Consider the following 26,647-nt stretch of genomic DNA (forward strand, 5'->3'; position numbering starts at 1 on the left):
CAACCTGTAGTGGAGCAGGGACACATGGTGACTGGATGTTAACCTTTCATTGATGGGACGACGAGGTCTAAGGTTCAAACTGGAAATGGGACTGCTTGGAGTGGACATGGGACAAGGGAGGAAAAATGAATTTTGATGAACCTGATCTTCAGCAGAAGTCAGGCATGGGAGATGGCTTTTGTTAAAAAGAAAGAACACCAAAATGTGTGATGTTCCTATACTTTCTCAAGAGAAATAAAAGAAGCATTATCTCTATTTCAGCTCATCTTTAAAATACACAAAGGAAAGGCAGTGCAGAAAAGGAGAGTAGTTTTGCTGATTGTACTTTCTATGTCCTCTCATTATTGGTCTTTTTCTTGTAAGTGGTCATTTACCATGTTTGATTCAAAGAGATCCAGTCTGCATAGGTTTAGAGTATCTTTGTTAATGTTCTTTTGATAACTTCTGCTTATCAGCCTAAGGCTTATTGGCCATAACTGCATTGTCAGCTGAATAAATTGGTGGTTAGTGCATTTGCAAACAATTCAGCCTGATTACATTGATCTAAGCACCAATTTTACAACTTTGTCTGTGGTGCCATTACAGAAATTGAGTGAGCAAGCAGGCAGGCACCCTGCACATACCTCTCTCTTAGGATGGTGATTTACCGCCTCTATCTGCTGCCTTTTACAGCTGTGTGCTGGCTAATGTCCCTGCCTTGCTGGTGAGCTTGTTTCAGTCCTGTGATGCTACATCCTTAGTGTGGAATCTGCATCTGACTTTGCTGCCAGACTGAAAAATGGACTGCAGCTTTTCTAAAGTTCTTTTCCCATCTTCCCTGCGGTTACCTTGTGCTTAGAAAAACAAACTGGTAGGGGTCGTAATATGGGGACACGGATGCTTTCCTTTCGACCTACTTCCTTTTGACTAGTGTATGCCCTTTGACCATTCGTCAGGGCTTCTCTCATGTTTTGTTTTGACTTGGCCTGATGGCTGAAAGCTTTATTGTAAATTAGTATTTTTGACAGTTATGATAGTGATATTTCACCCTCCCATAGTATCCTCTGACCTGCAGGTATCAGAATGCATAAAGATATGATTAAAACGTCACCAAAGAATGCAAATCACATATAGTTACAAATTAGTTCAGATAAACAATGTAAGCAGAGCGCAGTATCTCAAGGAGAAATGACAAGCACCACTGATTAGAGTCTTTACAGTGAGAAGGGGTTTCTGAGTTTGGTTCAATGCATAATTTCTGATTATGCATTAAAATAGTATGAAGTAATAACTTGCCATTTTTCTGTAAGCTTCCAAGATGCATATATAGGTGGATTCAACTAATAAATCAACAAAATATTGGCTATTGGGATGGAGGAGTGTGAAGTGAATGAGGAAGGTGGTAGGAGGACAGCTACAAGAGTTAAGCGTCTAAACAAGGATACCCTGAAAAGCATCTGGCTATGGTGGGTCCAGTGGAGGCTGAATAATTGATTTTATTTTGCTTCAGAACAAAAGGGAAATGGGGCCATGTGGCATCCTGGTTGATACCAGCTTACACTACTTGGTGTGTGAGAGACAATGGTTTCAGAGCTCTATCATTATCTCCTTTGTTTTCTCAGTAGTTCATATGTAAGCAGTATAAAAGCATCACAGAATCATAGAATAGTTTGGGTTGAAGGGACCTTTAAAGGTCATCTAGGCCAACCCCCCTGCCATGGGCAGGGACATCTTCAACTAAATCAGGTTGCTCAGGGCCCCGTCCAACCTGACTTTGAATATTTCCAAGGATGGGGCATCTATAACCTCTCTGGGCAACCTGTGCCAGTGTGTCATCACCCTCATCATAAAAAATTTCTTCCTTATATCTAGTCTGAATGTCATCTTTAACCTTGGCTGACGGTTCACATGTTAATGTTTTTTTCAGGTGGAACTTGCAGAGATTTGCACAAAGAGTGAACGTTATATTGGCACAGAAGGTGGAGGAATGGACCAGTCGATCTCTTTTCTGGCAGAAGAAGGAACTGTATGTGGATCTTTGTAATCAAAACTAACAATGTAATATTAATTTATGTAAACAAAAAAAATCTTCATATGTATCTAGCAGTAAGACAAGAAACTGGAATACCTTAGTAAGCAGTATAAGCACTAGTGGTATGCAAATGAAACAGGAATTATATGTATAAAATTGTGTACAATCGAGTATGACAAGTTTGAAGGAATAAGGTGATGAAAATGGCAAGAAAGAGGAAAGAAAAGATGTGGGGAAAGATGTACTCTAGAAGAGCACCAGGTTCCACACTATTTGGCTAATTCATCATGGAACATATAATGAAATCTGAATGGTCGGTATGCCTTGTATTCAGTGCAAATGGGATAATTATTACAAAAATGCTTTCTTGAAACTTCTTATAACCAAACAGTTCTAGGAAGTTTTGCCAGGTCCAGTTACAAAGACAATGGGGATTTTTTTTCCCAGTTTTGCTAATTCCAGACAATTCTGTGGCTGGATTCTGATGTAGAAGGCATTTAGCTGTCTTAAACGTGGTGACAGAAGGTGGACTAGCAATGATATACAGGACCTGCCGAGTTATGCATGAGTGCTTGCAGTGGAATTTACAGTGGAGTTCATCTACTGTCCCAGAAGGTGCACAGGACTGCGAATGTTCAAACCTAAAACCCGTCAAAATACTTTTATTTAAATTAATGTAGTGTTTCATGACCACCTTTACTTTGCTTATAACTGTGATACTCTATCTCTACAGCTTTTGTTCCTTAATGCCGTATCTTGGATAAGCTTATACAGAAAATAAGCTATTTCCTAGAATTACACAAAACATTTAATTCCATCATGAGACACATGTATTTTCAATTTCACATCACCTGTACCTACTCTACACTTTTCCTTCACACTTATACTGTTAGTAGTAAACACACAGCTACATGAATGCTGAAGAAAGCAGCATATTTTCCTGGCATACACACAGATTATCATATAAGTGGAGGCTTTTCTGACATATAGAGATGGTGATCAAAAAGGCAAAGAAAATGTTAGAAAAGACTAGAAAAGAAATTGTGAACAAACCAGAAAATATCCTTGCTTCAGTGTACTTGCAGCTGAATGCAGTTCTGGCCGCTCATCTCAAAAAAAATACACTAGAACGAGAAATTACAGTAAAGGATACTGAGGTTGATCAAAGCTATTTTTTTATATGAGCATTGACTGAATAATTTAAAACTTTTATACCTTGGAAAACAAGAATCTTTGAGGGTGATATTTTGAAGCTCTGTAAAACCCCTGAATGAGTAAGAGAAGGTAAATTGAGAATTCAATGTTTTTCATAACCGAAGAACTAATAGAAACACAATGACATTAGCAAGCAGCTTGTTAAAAACAAACAAGGAAGTTTGGGGTTTGTTTTTTTCCAAAACATTCATTGTTAAATTGAGAAATACCGTACATTGTGGAAGGCAAAAGTTTAAAAAGGGTTTAAAAAAAACCTTCTTGGAGACACTGATAGATTATTAGCCTATTTGTAGCTATTAAACATAATAGTCTGTTGTGTCTCCCAGTGTAAGTATAACCACTGTAATCTTTACTTATGGGAAGCTGGAAAAAGATACCCGCAAAAAAGATTGCTTTGTATATGTCCTATTTTTATATTCCCTCTAAATATCCATTTATGGCTACTGTCAGAAACAGGACACTGGACCAGCTTAGTGGTACATTCTGATCTAATGTAGCCGTTCTTAAAGGGTATATTTAAATGTAAGCAAGCTTGTCTGTCTTGATAGTAATTTTGTGACGTGGTCCAGAATCTCAATGGCAGGGAGTAACACACATGCTGTACATAATGTACAAGCAGATTTGTCATTGTTTATTTAGCACTCTAGCTGCTCAAGGAACTCTCTGGGGGTGAACGATGCCAAAACCAGTATGACATCCCTGCTTGCAGAGTTACAGTCTATTCTAGGAAGCCAAAGCAGGGCACATGATTTACAACTTATCCCAATGAAAAACCAGATGTGAATTTAATCTCTTGATTACATTACATCCTGAATTATTTAATTAATGGATGCCTAGCTTATTCCATGAAAAGGTCACAAAATGTTGGGAACATCTTATGCAGTCTGTATAAGGCATCTGTGAGGCAAGACAGTCTCTTATGTCAGAAGGAAGGAGACAATAATTACATTTTTATATATAGTTTTATTTCATTTCTCTCTTTGATTGTCCGTATGTAACATGATCACTGTCTCCAGTCAGTCCTAAGGTTTTGGTACTATTCTGTACCTCAGTGAACTAATCTTGGTTTAGTGGAAAATCAGAAAACTAAGGGGGAGATGGACATCGGTGAAGGGGAAGGGAATGTGAAGCCCCTTGTTTCTAGTGGCACGCACATTAGCTTCAGCCAGGCCTGGTACTTTTCTGTAGATCAAAGAAAAACTGTTGTCTTAAACAGGCAAGAAAAATAGGTTGGGTGGGGTTCTGTGAAATGCTGAAAAAACCCAAAGACTTAATGGAAACATTTTAAAATCCAGCTACAAGGGAAAAGTTTGAAATGTATGTGTAACTTGGCCAATGAGGTTAAACCTCTTTTCTCACTGTTTCTTGTCAGTTTTCTTTCCTTAACTGTCCCTGGAATTTTCAAGAGAAAAAACATGCAAATTTGCATTTGATTTATAGAACTAAGTGCACTGTTAGCTAGTAGTAAATTAAAACTAACCATTCATTTTTCTTTCAATAGGCCAAGTTGATAGAGTTCAGTCCTCTGAGGGCAACTGATGTTAGACTTCCAAGTGGAGCAGCGTTTGTTATTGCTAACAGTTGTGTTGAAATGAATAAAGCAGCAACTTCTCATTACAATATTAGGGTAATGGAGTGTCGTCTGGCTACAAAGGTAACGTATGGCTTATGTCAAACTCTAATGAAACCTTCATCTAAATATGTGCTTTTTTCCACTTCTGACCAATCGTGTCTTTAACACCTGGCTAGGTGCTACTTTAAGTAGCATTTTTCTTTCCAGAACCAGACACCTCCATCTCTGCAGAAACAGAACTCCTGCTGAGTTTAATGGAAGTGCAAGGACTGTGCCCTTATATAGAAGATTATGTGATTTAGTTCTATTCAGTTTATTTTGTATTATATTTCAATGGAGGAAATAAATCTATTTTTCAGCAAAAAATATTCTCAGTTAATAAGATATACTGTTTCTAGTTAAAGCTGAATAATGACAAATAATGGAAAGCAACCAGTGTGGTCACATGTTTATATGTATATATGGCAATAGATGTGTATTTTCTAGGATTTAGAGAACATCAAAGCTACTAGTTGGAGGCCTGGAAGTAATACTGGAAATGCTGAATAGCAGCATGTATGTCAGTGTGAAGTTTAAAAACAGGCTTGAATCAAAACCCAACATTTAGGTTGCGCTGCCAGTTTACAGCTTGCAATTATCTCTAAAATGTATGGAATTTGAACATGAAAACACCCAAGTTCCAATTTAATTCTGGATTTTGTAGACCACGTGTTTAGGAATATGTCGATGTAGGGCTTGATTTGAGTTTGTTATAGGAATACAGTGGATTTTTCTTTGATTAGATTAAGTGAGGAGTAAGCATAAAGATTCACTGCAGTTATACCCAACATAGTGTGCTGTGTGAAAGAACAGAATTTGGGTCACAAAGTCTAGATGAAAGTTTTAAGAACTGCGGTGTGGAACTCCTTGCCACAAAATATTTGGCCAAAATCTGAGCAATACTCAAAAGTACGTTGAGCACCTGTTGGCATCATAATTCTATGAAATATTACCATAGTTAATGCTAAAAAAAAAAAAAAGAAGAGAGTTGAAGAGATGATCAGATACTGACAAAATGTAATATAAAATACTGTGTTGAGATATTTTTCAAGGAGGGAAGCTAAACTTCAGATGACTTTTTAAATGGGCTTTAAACTCAAGTATAAAGAACATAACTGCATTTTAAGTGTATATAAGATATGGTAAAAATAAGAGCACCAGTGACCATAGTTAAAGCTATTGTCACTGAAGTTAATAAAAAGATTCTTACGCCATTAAGAAAATCAAGGTAAGGACCTCTCTGTGTGTTGGTTCTGGTATAACTGATAAACCTCTAATTTAGGATAGTTAGTTGACTAAGTATGTATTTTAGGAAGAGCTGCTTTTGGAAATTTTTTTTGCATAAGAAAAAGAGAGCCTTCACAGATGATCTATTCTGAAAGGCAAACTACAAGTGCATTAAGTTGTAAGACCTTTTGAAGTATTGTTCCATATACCAGATTTTGTGAATTGAATCACAGTTTTCTAAATTGCTTTAAATTATTGGTCCTGTGCAGTAAACTGAAAAGGTGGTAAGGAAAGATTATTTTTTTTACATTCCGGTTAGCTATGATGCAATCTCTAAAAAGGTACCTTTAGCAGATGCTTGATTTTAAGGAGACTAACAACATACACCTGTCTATTTTTAAACATATGCTACCCAGATGGAAAGTTGCACACACTATAAAAATACGTTGAGCCAGGAAAAGACTGTCTTTAGGAACAGGTCACAGTAGGGTGAAGGAGGGCAGGTATGTAAGTGGAAGCAGGGAAGTCTTTTAAGCACCATTAAGCTAATGGAACTATGAAATAACATGCTGGGCCTCGCAAAAATGCTTTGGAAGAAATTCTCATTGGTAAGTGCCTTAGGATAGGCTTTTTTTACCCCCTTTCTGCTTTAGGTCATTCTAGAATTTCATACTGTTTGGAGAAACCTCCATGTAAGTAAAGATGCCAACATAACATATCCCTGCTGGCATTAGTGTAGAACATTTTGATGTCAGTCTGTCCTACAGCAAGCAAGCTCTTGATCATCCTCACAAAAATTATTTTTCTCAGGTTCTGTTCCTTTCCCTCCCCTCCTGGACAGTCATTCTTTTGCTTGTTTTTTTTTTTTTTCTTTTGCTATTCTTCTTGTAGTCTCTGAGTGCTTTCCTGTACTCCATTAAACAGTATGTTTAAAGACGCTTATGTTCTGCAGAACACTTGCAATTCCAAAGGAAATTAACTTGTACTTTATACTTCAGAAAAGTCGCACAGTAGGTGCTGCAGGATGAATATGAGCATTAGTGAATGCTGTGCTCTCCCCTGCTTCACCGTGTGTGGTTCACTTCACTGCCAGCTATAGGTGCCAAGAATGCGTGCAACTGGAATGCCATATAGTTAATCAACTAATGTGTGTTAAATGTGGAAAAATGCTCAGATGACATTATAGAAATGTAAAGTGTAAGAAAGTGATGTTGCTATATTAGGGCTAAGTATTCCTGTACTTACTCCTAGTCAGACTTTCTTTTATTTATATTTGTCCCATCATTTACTAAGTATGTTTTCCTCCCAGTTACTTACAGTTCTCCAGTGTGCCTGTGTTGAATAATAACGGACAGTAAAGGCTGCAGATGCTATATCCTGGCAGTTAAGAGCCAGCTGGATGATGTCCACATCTTTAATCTATCTAGTCAGAGATCATCAAGAAAATACCCAACTGTGGGATCAGTATTGGGATTACTTTTGTACATTTAATAGATGGGATTTTTTCCCATTTCTATTCTGTGTCCATTACAATTTGAGCTGCTGCAGCTAGATTATTTTCAAAAACCGTTTCTGTTTGCCCATAACATTTTTCCCAGTGCTGTTAGAATTGAAACTTCGTTATAAGCAGCATAGACCTTTCCAACAAAGCCCTGCCCACTGGCCTGTCGGGGTCAGTTTCCATGTGGAACATTTGACCTGTAAAACCCCAGCGTAGTTAGGTCATTTAAAAGACGGCATCTCCCTTGAAGTATAGAAATGGGAACAGATGTGACAATACACGATGTATTTCTACAGGGGATTATTTATTAAAAAAGGAAGTAGAAAAAATTTTGTGGCCTTATAGAACATTAGTTTTTGTAAATTCTTAGTTCTGTTAAACTTCTTGTAATAAAGTCTAGGGGATGCTGAACGTTAGGATTAAAGTATGAGGAAAAAAGTTTCCATTCATTTAGCACCGTGAAGCAGATTTAAGAACATGTCACAAACATGCACCAACATAAGAGATATTGAGTATTTAAGTAAAACAAACAAAGCACTAATTGTTATTGTAACTTATCAATAAGTAAGCTAAAATACAATCACATATGGTCTGTGGAGTTCTAGGTACTCAAAGCCTTTGAAAAGCAGGCCAGAAGTGACTTAATCAGTCTTTTACAAGAAAATTTTCTCACCCCAATTTCTGCATTAGCCACTAGACAGTGCTGCTTCTTTCTTTACCACTGAACAAAACTGTGTTTTAGATGGCGACAGAGTCATATGATCTGGATTTTGATTGGATTTTGTTTGTTCTGCTCTACTAAGCCTCACATAAATCTTAGCAAGTCACTAGATGGCACCAAAAGTAGTTAATTTTTATATACGGTAATAAAGCAAAACTGGAAAAGCCCCTGCAAAAGCACTGTTGTAGGAGAGCAGGAAGGTGAGAATCTGTAGCAGATAGCTGGGCAGCAGATCTTCTGCTTAAATTTCATGCTGTAACTTTGCACAAAGCAAAGCAAATACTTTTCACAGACGTGTATGTAAATCCCATGATTTTTTTAAGCCAGGAAGTTAAATGGCTTTGCTGAATTGAGACATAAATGATTTCAAACCAATCTCACTCAAAACCAGTGTTTATTGAAAAGAATAACAAAACATACTGGGTGAAATCTTGGCCCTGTTGATGAGAAGTTTTAATGCTGATAGGAATAGGAAAAGGATTTCGTTCCCTGGTCTTGCTGCATTGGTTTAAACTCTCTGCAAACGTACAGCCTGATCTGGCATACTTGGAAGCTTTAATCTCACCTCCAATTCTGCACCATTTAAGTTATGTCATGCTTATGAATACAGTAGAATGACATTGGCATGTACCTGCTAATCTGTGTCTTACTCTATAGTAATCTGTTGAAATTAAAGGTGGTATGTCAGTAGGATCCCACAATGATCACTTAATATTCTTCTATAATTAGTAACATTAAAAATATTCCACCTTATGAGGAAAGCTGCTTTACTCAACATTTTCATTAGGCACACGAGAGCATCAACACATGTAGCAACCTTCCAGAGAAAAGCCTCTTTGACATATTTCCTTTTAGGATTCTGGTCGTTGAAGTAACTATTGTCAAGTGCCAGAATATCACAAAGATACACAAAGCATGATATCATTGTCTGGAGTGGGAAAAACAGATATATCTGTAAGTAATTAACATCATAGCAATCATGTAGGAATGGAGCAGATTCTGACTAACACATCGTAACCTTCCCGTAAGGCTCAAAACTTCCTTTAAATTGGATGTTAAAAGAACGTACTTAAAATTTACTTTAAACATTAGAGATTGAGAAAGGTTACGGTTAATTCTCCAGCACAAATCCTATGCCTACTTTCATATTTTTAAGGCTGTTACGAGAAAGGGTTTTAATAACAACCTCAAATGTTCGTCAGAGAACTCCAGGAGCATATTGGAAAGGTCAGTTTTAAATGTTAGAGGAAATTTTAACAGTACAGAAACAGACTTCTTAGGGACTTACAGTGTTACAGTATCATAGCATTTGTATAAGCAATTGTCTGAATGTGGTTGTAAAAGGTTAATAAGTGCTTGAAGTAACAACATCCATGGAAAAGGATAAATCACTGATTTGATACCAAACAAATAATGCCAGTAGGGCTTTTACAGACAATATCTGATCTGGGGGAAGAATATCTGTCATTCACAGGCCTTTCATAGATAAATATAATGATTATGTGCTGTGCACTGATAGAAAGTAGATTCTGATGGTTCCCAATTAAGAAGTGAAAGGAGCAAATGGGTCTTAAAGGTGCTTATGGACAATTAAATAGTTTTAAACAGGAAGGCTTTTTTTTTTTTAATTTTAGCTTCTCTCAAAGTCAAAAGGCTTGGACTGGAAAAAAATGTTGAGACTCCATGATGTGCAAACCAAGCTAGGAGTTAGCCTAGAGGAAATGCTGACCATTGTCGAGGAGGTATTACATCCTGAGCCTTACAGCACAGAGGAAATTTGTAAATGCCTGGGAATTAGCCTGGAGGAGCTCCGCTCTCAGATCCTTAGTCAAAACACGCAAGATGGTAAGCATATATGAAATGGTGTTTTTTAGTGTACAATGTTTGTATTATATAAAAGTTTGTGTATTAATAAGTAGCGCAGGTGGAAGTCTTGCCAGAATACTTCCCCAGAATCTTGGGGGGCAAGTGAGAGAACTGATATCACGATTTTCATTCTAACTTTTAACTTAAAATAGAACAAAACTTGGATTTTGATTGAACTGTTTCTAACGTGGTAGAAGTAGCAGACCACTTAGTATTTTAGATTAACCTGTGCTGTTTTAGAGTCATGTCTAAATAACCCAGCTTTTGTTCTAGGGAAAAGTCTAAACTAGGCTTCCTTTTTAGGCAATAGCTCTTACAAACCTAAGCATTTTGGATGGTTACAGCATCATTAAAATGAATCCTGTTTGCTCTCCCTTAACTAGTGTTAAAGACCAGCATAGATGGAGCTTGTGTTTCTGTTTTTGAATTGATAAATACACGATCACTTCATAAAACATGCCCTGGGCAGCAAGTCATCTAAGTCTCTCCTGAGGAAGAAGTTTCTGTCACTATCAGTATTTTTCTTTTCTTTTAGGAAAATGATAGTGGAGGTGAACAATATACTATTTAAAGTATTGCCTATGTATTATTGCTTGTGATTATGCCATGTAGTCATGAGCATTGGCACACATGGAATGGATCCTGGATGCATATAGTAGTTGCTAATATTACTGAATAATAGAGCATTTATGAAATAATTTGCATTCATAACGGGTTTCCAATTGAGATCAAAATCTTTTTTTAAAAACCTAAAATAATCCTTACTTCCTTGTTTCCGTTCTATGGCCTTAATACTTCTACTGTTTTGTAGGTGAGTTTTATCCTTGCCAGTCCTTCCCCAGACTGCTTTCAGGGACATACATATTTGATGTATATAAATCAGTAACATATCTATGTATACACTGATGCTTATATTTAAATAATCTGTATATCTGGAATGATTGTAAGCTTTATATATTGACCAAGGACCAGGTCCTGAATCTAGAACCTGTTTTGCACCCCAGTGCTATCAGAGAGTATGAAACAATCTTATTGTCTAATTACACTGCCAGAGGGTACCAGCATGGAATATGATACCTCAATCTTTATCTCCGTAGAAAGAGTTATGATAACTCTGTGCTGCATGTAAATGAGAAATATACTGTACCATGTACCTGCACTCTGCAACATTTTCATGGAAAACTACAAGGTTGTAAATCTTTTACTTTGTCCCCTTTACTCTCGCCTTCACGAAGAAATACAAGACTATTAACTTACAGATGTTTATACTCCTTATACCTGGTTTATAAAACGAAATTCTACAGTTCTGTAGAATTGAATTGTTTATACAGGTTATTTTGATTTTTTTTTTTTTCAAAAACCAAAGTCTGGATAAAAAATTTAAACATGAAAGCTGTAGAAGAAACTCAAAGGAAATTTTATACTGTGGCTCTGAATAGCATTTGCAGATGTTTGCTGAACAGAATCTCTTAAACTTGCATGACCATGATTTCATTTGATAAGGCCAATTAAAATGGCTTATGCTGAAAGCCTCTTTGCATGTACAATATAAAATTAAATAACAGTTTTCTGTAAAACTATATGCAAAGAAGAAACAGGACAGACACAGAAAGAAGGAATCTAAATCCACTGTTTGTTTTTGTTACACACTAAACAACTTACATTTTATGTTGGCTTTGGAAAACCAGAGGCTGTTTGACAAAAATATTTTTCTTTTTTCCCCTCTACTTTCCCACTATATTTTAAATGACAATGCCTGGCTTCTTCGTGTGAGAGAAAACATACCAACAAATAAGTAATCTCTGCAGAGAGTTTCAGAATGTTGTTGAACTTTTCTGTTTAACATGAAGAAGGAACCATAACATTTAGGGTATCTTTCTTCCTTTGTACACATTTTATCAATTTTTCTGATGAAATAATGTTAAGAGTAAATTATTTGCATGAGAATTACTATTTAGATCATTTACTGGATTCTGAGTTTTCTCTGTGGCTGAATATAAATTGTCAGTAGTTTTAATTTTTTTATTATTCAAAGGCCAGTGATAGTTACAAATAATGTTTTGTACTGGCATTGTATCTCGTGTTTAAGGATCTGAAAGTGCTATGTAAATGTTATTTTAGTCTTAAGTGTAGCTTCCCCTCCTTTACTCCTCCAGTGATGGTACTGTATACTTACATAAAATTTTGTAAGTATATAAGGCTGATCAGATAAAAACTCCACATCCGCAAGAAAAACGGTACGGACAGGCATTGGGCAAGTCCCAGGCCAGGTCTGGAAGCACACAGCAACTTTGCATCCCTTTTATAGGCAGGTATTCTGCAGTTCCCCACTGTACAGAGCCCACTTGTTCCCCAGGTTTGGAGAAGTATGGATGGTGCATAAAGCCTCTCTAAACTTCTTGCAGTTGTGCCTTGGCCAACTCAAAATCCTGAGTTTAAATCCCCCTTGCAAATGTTTACACATGGATTGCACTTGTGGCTTCTGAACATCTCTAGAAAAAATAATATTTATTACTTTCTAAGGTGCACTATGCCATAATTTTGGCTTGGACTTGAGTGCTTCACAGAACATTTAGTGTGTGGTGATTGTGGGACATTAAGTATTTATAAGCTTCACCACAAAAGGATATTCTCCTGTAAAACAGTGTATTCCTTTAACCATGAAATGTTTTTTTCCTTCTTAAATGAGGTATTTTTAACCCCATTTTTCCTTTTCATGTATAAAATTGTAATCTAATTTTCACATTTAAACGTGGGAATAAAATTGCCATGGGAGGAGCAGGCATCCCTTTGCTGTGTGGATTTGGCTGTTTAACTGCCCTCCTCTTTGTCCCCTGGAAAGAGAATTCTAAACCTGTGCTGTAGCTTCAGTGAGTGGTGCTTGAATAGCCTTTCATTCCCACTGCCAAGTAATTTGTATTAACGCTGATCTCAGTGCAAGAACAGTTTCAACTTTATTTGCACAGACAGGCCTACGTGAAGGTGGACTCTCAGATGTTCTATCAGGCTGCTCTGGGATATATAAAGCTTTGTCGTGTGCATTAGTAGAGTGCCCTTGTCTTGCAAGAACAGAAGTTACCTCCAAACTGGTAGACCTAAGAGCTCTTCCTAGCTTGAGGGTCCAGTTGCCTACTCCAGCCTCAGCCTGATCCATGTCATGGAGAAATTTGGGAACATACCATCCGCTTCCACAAAAACATGGTTTACTTGGGATGGCACCCCAGAGAGGTGGCTGCTCCAGGCAGATCCCCTACAGCTACCTGGAGGGTGCAGGCCTTTGGAGTGTGCCACAGGTTAGGCACAGGCACTGAATGGTCTAGGTTAGTTGCAAAAGCCTTGTTAAAGCTTGCATTCCTCTGGAGGAGAAATCACTTTAAACCAGTGGTTATCATAATCTCGAAGCAGGTGTCTGCTAAATGGTCACTGAATCCAGCAATGACTCGTCCCCTGGTTTGTTTTCAGAAAGCCAGATTGCAAACAGTTACTTGAGCAGTCTCAGTAGAGTAACTGTTCCCCACTTGGAGTAGGGGGTTTGCAATCTGGCTCAAATTAAAGCCATCTGGCAGCATTTTCTTATATACATTATGAGCCAGAAACCTTCACCCTCATCATGTTCAATCAGCAGGATGCCTAACAGAGAAGGGTACTATTCTACATGAGTAATGGTGGTAGAAACTGTCCCCTACATGATTTTGCGTCGGTGAGTTTTTCCTGTTGTAAATTTCTAACAGTCCCATCAGCCATGTGTAGCTCATTAATCTACAGTGAAACATATTTTAAGAAGCTGCCAAAGCAACCAGAAAAAAAATATATAGCCTAAAGAGGTTGGTCATTAGCTAAAGGTCAGATAGAATTGTACAGGAAGCCTCTAAAGAAAGGAATCTGCTGAACTTGAAGTTGTAACAAATAATATGAGTTGTTGAAAAGCCAGAGTGTTTAATTATAAAGGAAAAAAAATCCCTGTAAATGGAGTGGACAGGTTTGCACAATTTTTATAAAGCTAAAATTAAAAATATGACCATACAGTTGAAAACCCACAGTAAACTGCTTAGCTATATTTAATTAACCCACAGTTGTTTGGGACTCCAACCCCATGATTTTTGTTTGTTTTTAAGAGTTTTTATATGGATTTTGGACAAACTTTCATTAATATTAGTCTGCTGTGTCTTAAAAACTTGGAAGGTTCTTGCTGCAGTGCGAGCTGTTAGTGCACTGGAAAATGTCACCATTTCTTTCAAGGGCATTTGGTGGTTTGTAAGTGAATGACATGGATGACATTACAGAAATCCTCTGCAGAGGAGCAAAACTAGGGTGCAAAGAATCCACAAAGAGTCAGCAAGAGTTGCTGACATTCTCTGAAAAATACATAAGGACTGGTAATACAAAGCAGTTAACAGTGGAGGAAATTCCTTGTAGAAGATTCAGTGTGTCCTCTTTGAAACTTCAGAAACACAGTTAGTGAGGCTATGGCCTGGAAGGTGGATTAGCTGCTCCAGTAGCAGGCTGAATAGTGACACAATGTCACTAAGAGCAGACCCGGGTATAGGATTCCTTGTCCTCCTTAAAGTTTGCTTTGGTCTCATTTTGACTTTACAGGTTTACTTTCATTTCTTCTGATCTGTATCTGTTTCAATCCATAAAAAGGTATCGCTCACCCGCGCTTGAGTCCACAAGAAACTTTTTCTGTGTGCAGCTGATACCATACAAAATAAATCACAATCTCCATACTGTCTTTGCAGAAAGGGACAAAAGAGACACTGAGATTCTGATGATGCGAGTGTGTCTAAGTCTAAAAGCAAACAGTTCACTCCTCCATGGCAGTGAGCTACGCAGAACATGGCAGAGAGGAAGTGTGTAGTGATTTTCAAAGAACAGTTTTTGAGAGCATGGTTCTGGTCAGAGACTAGATCCTCGGCTGATACAAATCTCCATCAGTCCGAATGGCGCTACAGCGTTTTAAACAAGCAGAGCACTTGAACTGGATATTGCACAGATCCCCTTATGGAAGAAACATTACTTTAGACATGCCCTAGGCAATTGCTCTTACGTCAGCATGGCAGCCAGCTAGTTACATTGCACCAAAGGTTTTAGGTTCCTCTCCAGTCACCAGAGAAAAGGGTACCACAGCGCAATCCGGGTCTTGGGTGGGTTAAACAGTTCCCTAACCTGCCCTTTTCACTGACAGAAGGTGGGGCTGAGGGTACCTGTACCCGTAATTTGGCAATAAATTTAAGCGGGAGAAACCAGGCCTTTATAGTTTACTGGATTAGGAAAGTATATTTACATTTCAGTCAGATTAAGTACCTAATTTCCATACACTATAATAGATTTAAGGATTCACATGCTTTTAAGAATCTGGCATTAGCTCCCTAAACTCTGCTTTTTTTGCTCTCCTTTGAGCACCACAGAGGGTGAGACCATATAACCCAGTCCAACACTGGAAGGTTTACTTTGAGAGCTTCAGTTTTTCCTCTTTCAGAGTACTCCAGCCCTAGCTCAGATATAAACTAATCAGTTGTGCGCACACTTTGGTTTTGTTTCTTTTAACCATGACACAGTATGGCTTAGGAAATCAGTCCTTTTTAATTGTAAAAAATGTGGCTGCACGTAGCACGCAGATTCTGATCAGTTCCTGCACTATTCTAAAATCACAGCCTCCATAGCTCTTTGGCATGTCCTATTAATTCAGATTTTATTTATGTGGAGCTAATATACAGGCTGTGATTTAGCAAGGAGATTCCAATATAGATGTAATTTTTGGAAATATCATGTGTGCTCTGCTATCTTTTATTACATGGTTAGCTGGACTACCCATCCAAAAAGAGATACAAGAGGGTTTCTCTATTACTAGAGGCATTTGGTGTTGAAAGACGAAAATATGTGAATCATTTCATTATTTTAGAATAGGACTTAGAGTACAGAGGTGTTTGCTGTCCTGAAGATAGTTTTACCTGCACAGTACACTGCCAGAGAGGAAAGGCAAACTACAAAAAAAAAATTTAAACACAAATGTAATTTTCTGAAATAAAATGCTGCCCATAACCAACCAATAGCTAATATGATGATACCAGCCTTTAACCGATACTAATTCGGTACATATCCACAAAATAACGTACAGCCGCTCTTAAGGATTGCTTTCACATCGAGAGAAAGCCAGTGTCAAGGTAGCAAATTCTCCCCTACACTGAGTGACTCTCCTGGGAGCGAATGCTGTCAAGGACACAGCTCAGATCTTTTGGCTGGCAGCCAGTAGCCGGAGCGCCCATTCTGGTTGCCAATTCATAACATGACGAGCACAACACAACCCCAGAGATTTTTAAGGTAATCTGGCCAGTAGAGCATTGCTCTACCAAAGGGTGGTCTCCGAATCAATCACAGCCTTTGGCAAGTCTGTTGCCTTACAATTGAAACCAGACATGTTTTCAGTTCATTCTTTGGGTTACTACTGTTCAATGGTGATTTACAAGAGAGTGTGAGCTATGGCAATCTCTCACGCAACTTTAGATATTCCCTAAACGAATGCACATTTAGAAATCTCCTTGCTCTAAAACAATGGCTTATAAGAAAAGAATATTTAAAGAGAAACCATCCTTAAAAATAGGCCGAGCTGTCTTTCTTCAACATTCAAAAATACTGAAGCATCGCTCTGCAAAACACAGTGCAAGTAACTCCAGCAGCAACAACAATCCAGTGGGGTAAAACACACCTCTAAATGGGAAACCAAAATATGTTCTTCCCGTTTGATACTCTCAAGATGATGTTTGGTGGGGGGGGGGGCCCACTCAATTTTCTCATTTCTGTCCTAGTTTGAAATGCATTCAGAAGGCCTGTTCAAAAGACAGCAACACAGCATTTCTCAGTAGCACACTGTATTGAATTACAAAATAAATATCACCAGAAGCAATATCACCAGTAGCAGAACACTGCTATGTTCAATGTTTCTCTGTCATTTTAGACTACTTGTGTCACTCTTAGCACCGTATTTGCAGCATTTACAGTTGTGATTTACACTTACTGTGGAGAAATAAAAAAGGATTCTACAGATGCTGATGAAGTTTTAGTCTGTAAGGGTTGCAATCTGGAGTATACATACGAGAGACTTAATACTGGACACAATTTTATTTCCAGTCTTTCAAGGAAGATTTCTACATATACTTGCAAATGTAGATTGCTGAAATCATCAGAAGTGGTTCCAGAACTTGGCTGTCTTCATGGAACAGCCAAGTGGGTACTCCATGGGTCTGGGTCAGATAGTGAGTTCTGTTTTGAATACAGGGCTTGTCTCTCTTCTCCTTTTACCTCTATTTGAGTGTTTCATCAGCCATTTTAGAAAGCAAGAGAGACCAGAAGCTGAGATGAGGAGAGAGACCTTGCTCTAAAGGCGAATTTACGTGTAGAAAGAGAAAGAGGAATGTTCTGAGGTGCTCTAACAAGAGTGTGCTTGAGTTGTGATGAAATAAGGAAACTTACTGCAGTAGGTGCTCCACATAGGGAATGAAGTCCACTTACCTAATATTTACCACCCAAACAGCTCAAGTAAACCAGTTAATCATAAATTATGTCATGCATGCTTCTGGAGAACAATACTTCCTCAATATCAGCCATGGTATTAAAGCAAACAGGAGTATATTGGGAGAGAAAAACAATGAACTACAACACAAGGTTGGGAAAGGCAGATCAATTCTTGGATATTAGTTGCAAACCAAACCCTCCTGTACATAGGAGTAGCTTGAGGAGTCTTTAACCACAGCCATCCCTTTCCTTTTTATGCCCCACTGTTCAGGCTTGGTGGAGGTCTCTACCCCAATGGCCACGCAGGTTTGGGCACCCCCCAAACCCTTCCCAGAGGAACTGCTTTTTTTATAGAAAAATTTTTAGCCAAAATCCTTACACTAGCTTTTAATCTTAGTAGGTCAATACTAAGCAGTACCTTTCTGGGCTTGACATCTCTTCACATCCACATAGGCAGCACTGACACTCTGGCTGGTAACGCACACCAAAAATAAACCCTGAAAACCAAACTGAAAGCACCTGTGCTTTTCATTGTACCTTTAATCTACTATTATTTACAGGCAGGGTGATCCTGCATCATTGAGAAAATATTTGAGAGGGCTTCCTTACCTATGCACCAGGAAATATTGATAATAGCATTTTTGTTAATCTCAATTTTAAAAAAAAAAAAAAAAAAAAGAAAAAGTTTTTTGGTGGTTTGGTGGTTGTATTTTTCAAGGTCCATCCACACAGTTACATAATTGATACAGCTTTGGCCTGGAGCAGTCACACACAATGCCCTGGGCCAGCAGGTGCTGGCCGACGGCCACCTGCAGGGCACTGGGTACCTTTCTGGTGTTCTCAGTTTTGCTGGTATTTGAAGACCCAAAAGCTTTAGATTATTGCCCTAATGCATGTCACTGCTAAGTCTTAAACTTGTGGCTTGCCTCTTCAAAGTAAAAGGAGAGACTGGGTCTGTTCAGTGACACAGCAAAGAACCAGAGCACGTGCATGAAGTTATCAACATGAAAAAAAATGTGTACGTTGTATTTTGATGAACTCTAAATACTATTTTTATTAGGGCTTTTAAAGAAGGTGTAGGTGAGCTTTTCCAGAAGACTTTTAGCCTAGAGAGTTCTAATATAAAATAACTAAAAAAAAATAATTCTGCTATGTTTTTGTATGTTCCTTTTGTAGTGAATATTAATGGATAACTGTAGTACTTAATATTTTCATTTTGTTTAGTTCCCACCTTTAAGTTATACCAGCGTGCAAAGCATGTGTATAGTGAAGCTGCCAGAGTGCTGGAATTTAAGAAGATATGCAACGAAGCACCTGCCAATGCAATCCAGCTGCTGGGAGAATTAATGAACCAAAGCTATATCAGCTGCAGGGAAATGTATGAATGCAGCTGTCCTGAACTGGATCGGCTGGTAGACATCTGCCTGTAAGTTTTGACCACAAGGAAGAGTAATCGCCTGTTGAGAATATTGTTTGAATTGATGAGAAAATATGACATCGTTGGCTATTGCAATTTTAAAATGAAAGTATTCTTGTCTCTTATTACAAAATTAATCTCCTGCAGGGACATTACATGGTCAATTGTTTCCCTACTGACATCTGTGTAATACTTTCAGATGAAAGCTGCAGTTTATGGCTTTATTACAGACTTTGCTTTTGGACTGACTCATCATCACAAGTGTTACGTTAGACTGTTGGCTATTCTTTTTTTAAGTTGTAGAAGAAGTCATAACTGGTTTTCTTAAAACATCATCTTAGTTGTTCTATTTGAACTCTGATACTTTTTGTATATTTCTTAACCATTTCAGAACTGCCGCTGTGGGAATTCCAGGGCATAAGCAAGCTGTTCTACATTCTTAGGTTGCGTTGAAATCATAATGGTATATTGTGAAATACTAGTGCATTTTTTTCAGTTAAAAAAAAAGTGTCGTCTAGGGTATCAGATAGGTTGGACAGTATTTCACCATACTGTGAAAAGTATTCCAAAAGAGGAGTGTGTTAAGTGTTATAATGGCTAACACTCTGCTTCTGCTCTCTGCATTGTATGTGTGAGTTTTCCCCACATTATTCAGTCTCCATCACTGCCCCAGCTTCATTCTTTCAGCTGGGTTCCCTAACTCAGTTTGGCCGCAATAAAACAAGCCCTCTCAACTCCAAAACACATTCCCTGAGTGTCATTTTGTCCTTTCTGTTCTCCCTCTATTCCTCCCCAGTTTCATATCCTCTAGCCAGAATAAACCAAGTTTGAGAAATGGCATGAAGTGAGCTGTGGCATGTAGCAGGCTGTTCTTTTCATAACTCTGCTACAGTGGATGATGAGATCTGGTGTAACCATGTGTTAATACAGAAAGTAAAAATGAATACTTAGTACTCACATTCTACGTAGTATTTGATCCGTACCACAGGACCAGCATGAAAGGATGTATACATTTCAGTCCCTCGTAATTTCCATTTTTCTGGTACGTTTAATCATGGGACAGACATCTTATGCTAGCTTTGATCTAAATTCAGTGCCTATAGAAGGCATTCAGTGGTTGGTGATCATTTTAACAGTGGCTTGGGGGAATAAACAGCTGCCCACCTGAGCTTTCCCACCACTACTCCATCCCTGCCTCTGCACCAGCCACCTTCTCCCAGCTGCTTCCCTCATTCACTTCATCATGGCTCCTGGTGATGCCACCTTCATACTTCTGCTCATCTGTTACAGCTCCTAGTTCTCCCTGGAGAAGGGTGTGCTTAGTTTGGGAAACTCTGCCCTAAGCCGGAGTGTCACTGCCCTGCCAGAAGGGAATGTAGGGTGCCATAAGTGTTTGCAGGCCTGAGGTCAAGAAACCTTATTTCACTGTCTTTTAGAAGCAAATACTCTATAAAGTATCCCATCCTCTTTCTGTATCTTTCAGTCTTGAAGAAAACAGAAACTGTTTGAATTTGAAGCTAAACAAAATGAATACCTTATCAGCTAAAAATGAAAGTTACAAAAATATTTCTTTACTAGCAACTGTGTTTTGTTTTGTTCTGTTTTTTTTTAACTAAGAAGTTAGTTTGGCTTATAATGAAAATATGAATTCTACAAAGATGCAATTTGCCATATGCTTTCTTACTTCAATACTCATGCAGATTTTGTAAGTTGTAATACCCATTTACCAGGTTTGTAAATTGATAGAGTATGATACAGATGATTATTTAGGTTAGTCTGATTTCTTTTGCAGACAAGATCAAATGGCCTCTGAGCCAGAAAACTACAAACTTAAAATCTGAACAGGAGACTTCTGGACATTCACAGATTATTTTGCATATGGGATACACATGCTGTTTTGTGATAAAACACAGAGAAGCCCTGATAGCCATTGGATAGTCTGATAGTAATTTAGCAATACAATTTTTGTTCCTTCTCTTGGGAGCCAATCCAGTACGTAACTCACAGGCAATGTTCAGTTTATTGTATCACGTAATGATCGCATAATAGAATAAGCTACGACAGTCACTCAGTTAGCGAGGCAATGCCACCACGGTTGTCCCAGCTACTCAAAGAGAACTGCTGATCTGTGTGTGAGAAGGGAGAACTGTCTCCAGAGTCAGCTGAAGACAAAAACCATGCTCTACTGAATGATCAAAAATCTTGGGCTACAAAGTCTTGATCCAGTGCAAGGTATCACACCATTGACAGAGGAGAAGCCTTAAAACGTAACATCAGCAATATTTTTAGGTACAGTAACTACCCAGTGTTGATGCCTCAGTCAATAGCATCTGATGACTGAACTTTGCAAAAGTAACTAGCCATTTTAAGTGTCTTCACTTAGGGTATCCAGCTTGAATCATACTGATAGGGCCTGTTCTTAGAAATGCTGGGAGAAAACTATCCTGTTTCAAGTAGGTATAAATTGATAAGATCTGTACTACAGCATGGAGTTACCTGTGCTACATTTAAATAAGCTAGCATGGATGCTAGGAACAGTCTATTGCAGCACGAAGCTCAGCATGGGGATGGAAATTCTCTGTTTCTCATTTATGCTGAGCTCTGGGCTTTCACAGCTAGACAGCTGCTGCTCTCTGAGCTAGCCTGGGTATCGTGACACTGACTTGCAGGCAGTAGCACAGACACAGCCACAGAACCCAAAAGGAAAGGAGTACGCAGTTAGGGTTTTACTAAATTAAATTAAAATTAATCGGAGCATTTCAGTTCCAGGGACCAAAATATAAATAGTGAAGGAAAAAAGTGATGTGTGTGCCCATGTTACATCAGATTTCTAATTTACCAGCAGAGGAGCCCACAGCTAATATGATGAGCACAGCTAAGCACCACAGTGGAGTGTCATTCGTGTGAAACAATTTCTAATTGGTACATTAAAATTGTTTAATCTGGGGTTTTTTATTACATTCATTGCACAGAAACAAGTAAATTATTTGTTCATTATTCTTTACAGTCTTGTCCCATCAAGAATATTTCCTAAGAAATAGATCTTTCTTCTTCAGAAGTTCGATATTCTTTGATGTTTTTCTGATTCTGTTAGTAGATTTCTAAAAGCGTATAGCTATTCTAGATGACTGCAGCTTAAGGCAGCATCTAATTTTTGGAAACTATTGGAAAAAATGTCTTAGCTTTTCTCAAGTTGTACATTAAAAAAACTAAGGGACATAAAATCACTAGTCACTCTAGGAAAACTTGGCTGATGTGATTATAGAAATGGCCAGGAACTACATAAATTACATTCTTTACTTACAATGATATACAGCTGCCCTGTAACTTTAAAAAGCCTTTCCAAAAATACATTCCACAGAATTGCCTGAGTCTACTGCTGCTCTCTCCTTACAAGGTTTAAACTGTGAAGAATAATCTGCATATCCAGATGTTTTCTGTTTTGCCTAGATCTTTATGTTTTACTGTACAACCTCTGCCAAGAAAGAAAGGGATCCATACTTGCTGTGGTTTGTAGTGCTGAAAACTGTAACCACTAGTTGGTCAGTTGTTTTTTTTTCTTTTTGCAAAGACAGAAGACTTGTACTTTCTCCAACCTATCTCATTATGTTAATAGCTGTTCTACCTGTTGGTCTTTTAAAGTAAGTAACACAGAAGATTTACTAAACAATTAATGAATAAAAAATTGGATCTGAGCTCCTGAATTCCTTAGGTACTTTTGAAAATCTCTCAGAATCCTTGAGTGTTGCAAATAACTTACTTTCATTCCCTTACTCTCCATCTTTTAGTGGTATAAATCCTGATAATTTTTGTGTTGCCAGCCGTGCCCCTTACAGCTGAAGATAACTGAATCCTCTCTGATCACTTTTAAAAGATACAGTTTTTACATTACATCCAGCTGCATTATGGTAGCCGAGACAACTCTGCATTTTATTAAGACTCTTATCACTGATGATTTTCTTAAAGCTGCAAAGCCTGGAGTCACGGAACAATTTGAAAATTCAACAAAACAAACAAAAAACCACCTACAAAAAGAAGTTTGCAGCTCTTTCAGAGCCAGAAAGGCTTAAAAATGCTATTCAAATGCACACTAAGCTGCAAAAGAGAATAAGTATAAAACCCACCCCCCCATTTATATATTTAAATCTCATCATGTTAACTCCATGCTTTCTGAATAGCTGGTTCATAATTTTGAGTATTTGCAATTAACAATATTGCTCTGATTTTTTCACCTCTTACAGCACACTTATTTTTAAAATGAGGTACTGCAATGTCTTACCTATCACTTCCATTTTTATTCTTCTTTCCATTGCTGCAGTAAAAAAAATGTTTTTACTCTCATTTACACACACACACCCTTCCTCATAAGACAAATTCTTGTTTTATCTAGTGAATACTGGAACAAGATCTATAAACTCTTCAAGAAGCAAAGGCCAGAACCCGGGACTGGGAGCTGAGTGCCCCCAACACTGGACTACAGATACATTATCTTTCTTGTGTGCTCCGTCTCTCCCTCTATTACTTGTCCTCATGGCTGCAGCATAGCCCGGGCGGTGTGTAGGGTACTTTCCCACACGTTAAATCCACGTCACCCACTGTGTAGGTGAGCACTCCATCCACAAGATTATTGTCTGCTCATACTCCTCTTTGTAAACGCGTGATTTAGATGCCAGTGCACAAGAAGAGAGTGTCTGGCTATGAATCCCACTTTACCAGAGGAGTCTAGCTTAGGACTGAACCGATTAAGACTCGACAAAGACAGTTTCAGATCTGTTTCAAAGCTAACTTTCTTGTGTTTGACCTAGATACCTCCCATGCACCGATCTCCAGCAGAATTAGGTGCTCACTTCTGAATTCCTGTAATATCAGGTACCTAGTTTTCAGGTGTTACAGCACTGTCCATCAAAATGCCAAGTTCCTCAGCATTAAGCCCAAAGTGTCTAATCATATCACCGCATTTGAAACTGTTAGCCACAGTATTTTGAAACACAGTGACTTCAGCACTGAAACAGGCATATTTTCTGTCTACATTATGCTTTATTTCAACTAAGTATTTTAAAATGACTCAGTAAAAATGAGGCATGAGCATGACCACAGAGAATTATGAAATCAATAAAAGGTTCAGAACAATTCTGAAGGGATTTCAGTTGCCTACCAAAATAAAAGCCAGACACCATCTGAAATACTAAGTTCTGACTGAGGTAACAGACCAAATGAGTACAGACAGCTGATTTAGCAGACTTTGAAAAGTGGATTGGGCCTTATGAAGTCGATGGGAATTTCCCTATTGATAGCAGTTGAGACTGGATTGGATCCTGCTCTTTTTAGGAGGTTGCTCCATGGACCAGAAATGACAAAAATTGCATCAGAGAATGAGTGGCTTACAGGAATAATAATAATAATAATAGTAATAATAAAAAAAACACCAACAGGAAATAAAGAATGAACATAAAATCGAGTCAATATGAAGGGTGGCACCACACAGACACACTGAAGAAAGTGTTTCTGTTCAAGAAGAGATGTAAGCATGTTTAGAATCAAACACATATGTAAGTACTTGCTTGAAATATGACCTAAACCTCTACTAACCCAGCAGTATACCAGATTCATTTAACATAAAATGCACATATGAAAAATTACCACAGCCTACTCGGAATGAGCTGTCATTTTCCAATATGTTATTCATGTGATGCCATCTCTCCCTCAGACACATTCTAGGACTGGTATATCTCTCCATGCATGGGTATTGGAAACATATCAAAAGTGTTTGTTTGCAAATCAGATTAGATCTCTCATGAGAATAAGATTTCAAATGAGTTTTCTAAATCATCCTGTGCTGACTAGGTTAGAAGAGCCCCAAAGAAATTTATTACATCATCTTTTCCTACTTTTTCTGAATCTAAGTAAAGATCAGGAACACAGGTAAGCAAACTAATCAAAATAATTCTACTAAATTCTAATGAGATGGCGTCTGAGTCTTGCAGAGTAATGGCATGGGATTTGCTGTAGGACATTTCTAGCAGGCCAGTATCTTGAGGCTGGGAATGGTTTGTATTTTGGATGTCATTTATTTGTCATTGTTCTTTCTATTCACTCTCCTTATTAAGAGCATTTTTTTCTTTTGGGATTAAATTCTTACTTTACCTCTACTGCTGTAGATCTGTTAAGTTCATGAGGTTCCTCTAACGGGAGATACCTAACTCTGTCCATTCAGCATGAATGGATGTTTGAGTGCAATGACTCTGTATGACTTTTTAAGAGTTTCTGAACTCCCCTTTTTTGACTGGCATGCTCAGCAGTCCTGCAGAAGCCTGTGAATCTTCAGCATATTTTAGATCTGTCCTGGAAGAATAGAGCTATTTGTCTTTGCCACATTAGAAAATGGCTTGCATGCCTACATCCTGTGCAATTAGTTTATGAACCCTCTTTTGTTATTTTTGTCATGTATTTCTGTTTTCACTTCTGATGTCTTATGAATGTTGCTAACACAATTCCTTTCTTCCCCTGCTTTCTTCATCTCAGCTGTGCTGTGATCCTTAAAACAGCTGATGCTGAAGCATTATAAAAGAGGGTGGCTTTTGGAATTGACAGAAATTACTATATTGCAGTTTAAAGCGTCAGCATTTTTTTTGGTCCAAAATGGTAACTGCAAATTGCTGTAACGTCACATACAACCAAGTGAACTTCAGAAAAATCAGATGATGTAGATGTGTTTTGAGTGAAGTATTCACTAGTTTTCTGTAGGAATTTTATATATGACAAATTACCCCTTTTTGGTTTATTTTACATTTTTTTTTTTCTGTTATTTTGTTTTAGGCAATTTGGGGCTATCGGGTCACGTCTGACTGGAGCTGGATGGGGTGGCTGCACTGTGTCAATGGTGCCTACTGACAAACTGAATACTTTCCTAAAAAATGTAAAAAAAGCTTATTACCAAACCAATGTCCAAAGGTTAGCACTGGAGAATAATAGTCTGTTTGCTACCAAACCTGGAAGAGGAGCTTTGGTTTTTGTTGAGGCCTAAAGAACGTGAAAATTTTAAAGAAACTATGTAGGGCATTTAGAACTGGCAGTACTTCCCATGCCGCAGTAAATGAATGCCTTTTCTGTTTTTTATTGTAATGAGCGGTTGCTATTATCAAAATATATTTCTGAAGAAGCGATTAAAAGAGAACTCTTTGATTATAAAAATCTTTTTTTTCATACTAAAAATATCTTTCAGTGTAAACTTTGATTTACAAAACCTATTGACAAGGAAAACTGAAATTGAAATAAAGATGATGCTTTGTTACAGTGGATCTCTCTTCTTTTCCATTTACTGTCAGAAAAGTAAGACCAAGTGGAGCAATGAGCTATTCCATTGTAGGGCCGGAGCCTCACAATGTCTGCAGGGCTGTTCAGTGCTTATTCTCTTTGGGTGCTGGATATTCATTCGTTTAGTGTGTCCTGTAGAAATGGAAGATTAAACTGAAGCATTCAAAAAATTGGAAGGAACTTGCTAAACATTAGAAGTTTTATATTCTCCTCAAACAGGATTATTACTGTTGTAATTAATGATAATATTG

General features: G+C 37.9%; 1 protein-coding gene across 2 annotated transcripts in view; it reads left to right on the forward strand.

Moving 5' to 3' along the window:
* GALK2 (galactokinase 2) overlaps positions 1-26,373 on the forward strand; it is a 49,029-nt gene extending 22,656 nt beyond the window's left edge. For both annotated transcript variants that reach the window (XM_009584734.1, XM_009584735.1), the window contains 5 exons: positions 1,907-2,005; positions 4,728-4,880; positions 9,922-10,132; positions 18,890-19,091; positions 25,899-26,373. In XM_009584734.1, coding sequence (XP_009583029.1) covers positions 1,907-2,005; positions 4,728-4,880; positions 9,922-10,132; positions 18,890-19,091; positions 25,899-26,106 — 873 coding nt within the window. In that variant the 3' untranslated portion in view covers positions 26,107-26,373. The remainder of the gene's footprint in view (positions 1-1,906; positions 2,006-4,727; positions 4,881-9,921; positions 10,133-18,889; positions 19,092-25,898) is intronic.
* The last annotated feature ends 274 nt before the right edge of the window (positions 26,374-26,647 follow it).

This window comes from Fulmarus glacialis, unplaced genomic scaffold, assembly GCF_000690835.1.
Source record: "Fulmarus glacialis isolate BGI_N327 unplaced genomic scaffold, ASM69083v1 scaffold23979, whole genome shotgun sequence".
In the NCBI taxonomy this organism is placed as follows: domain Eukaryota; kingdom Metazoa; phylum Chordata; class Aves; order Procellariiformes; family Procellariidae; genus Fulmarus; species Fulmarus glacialis.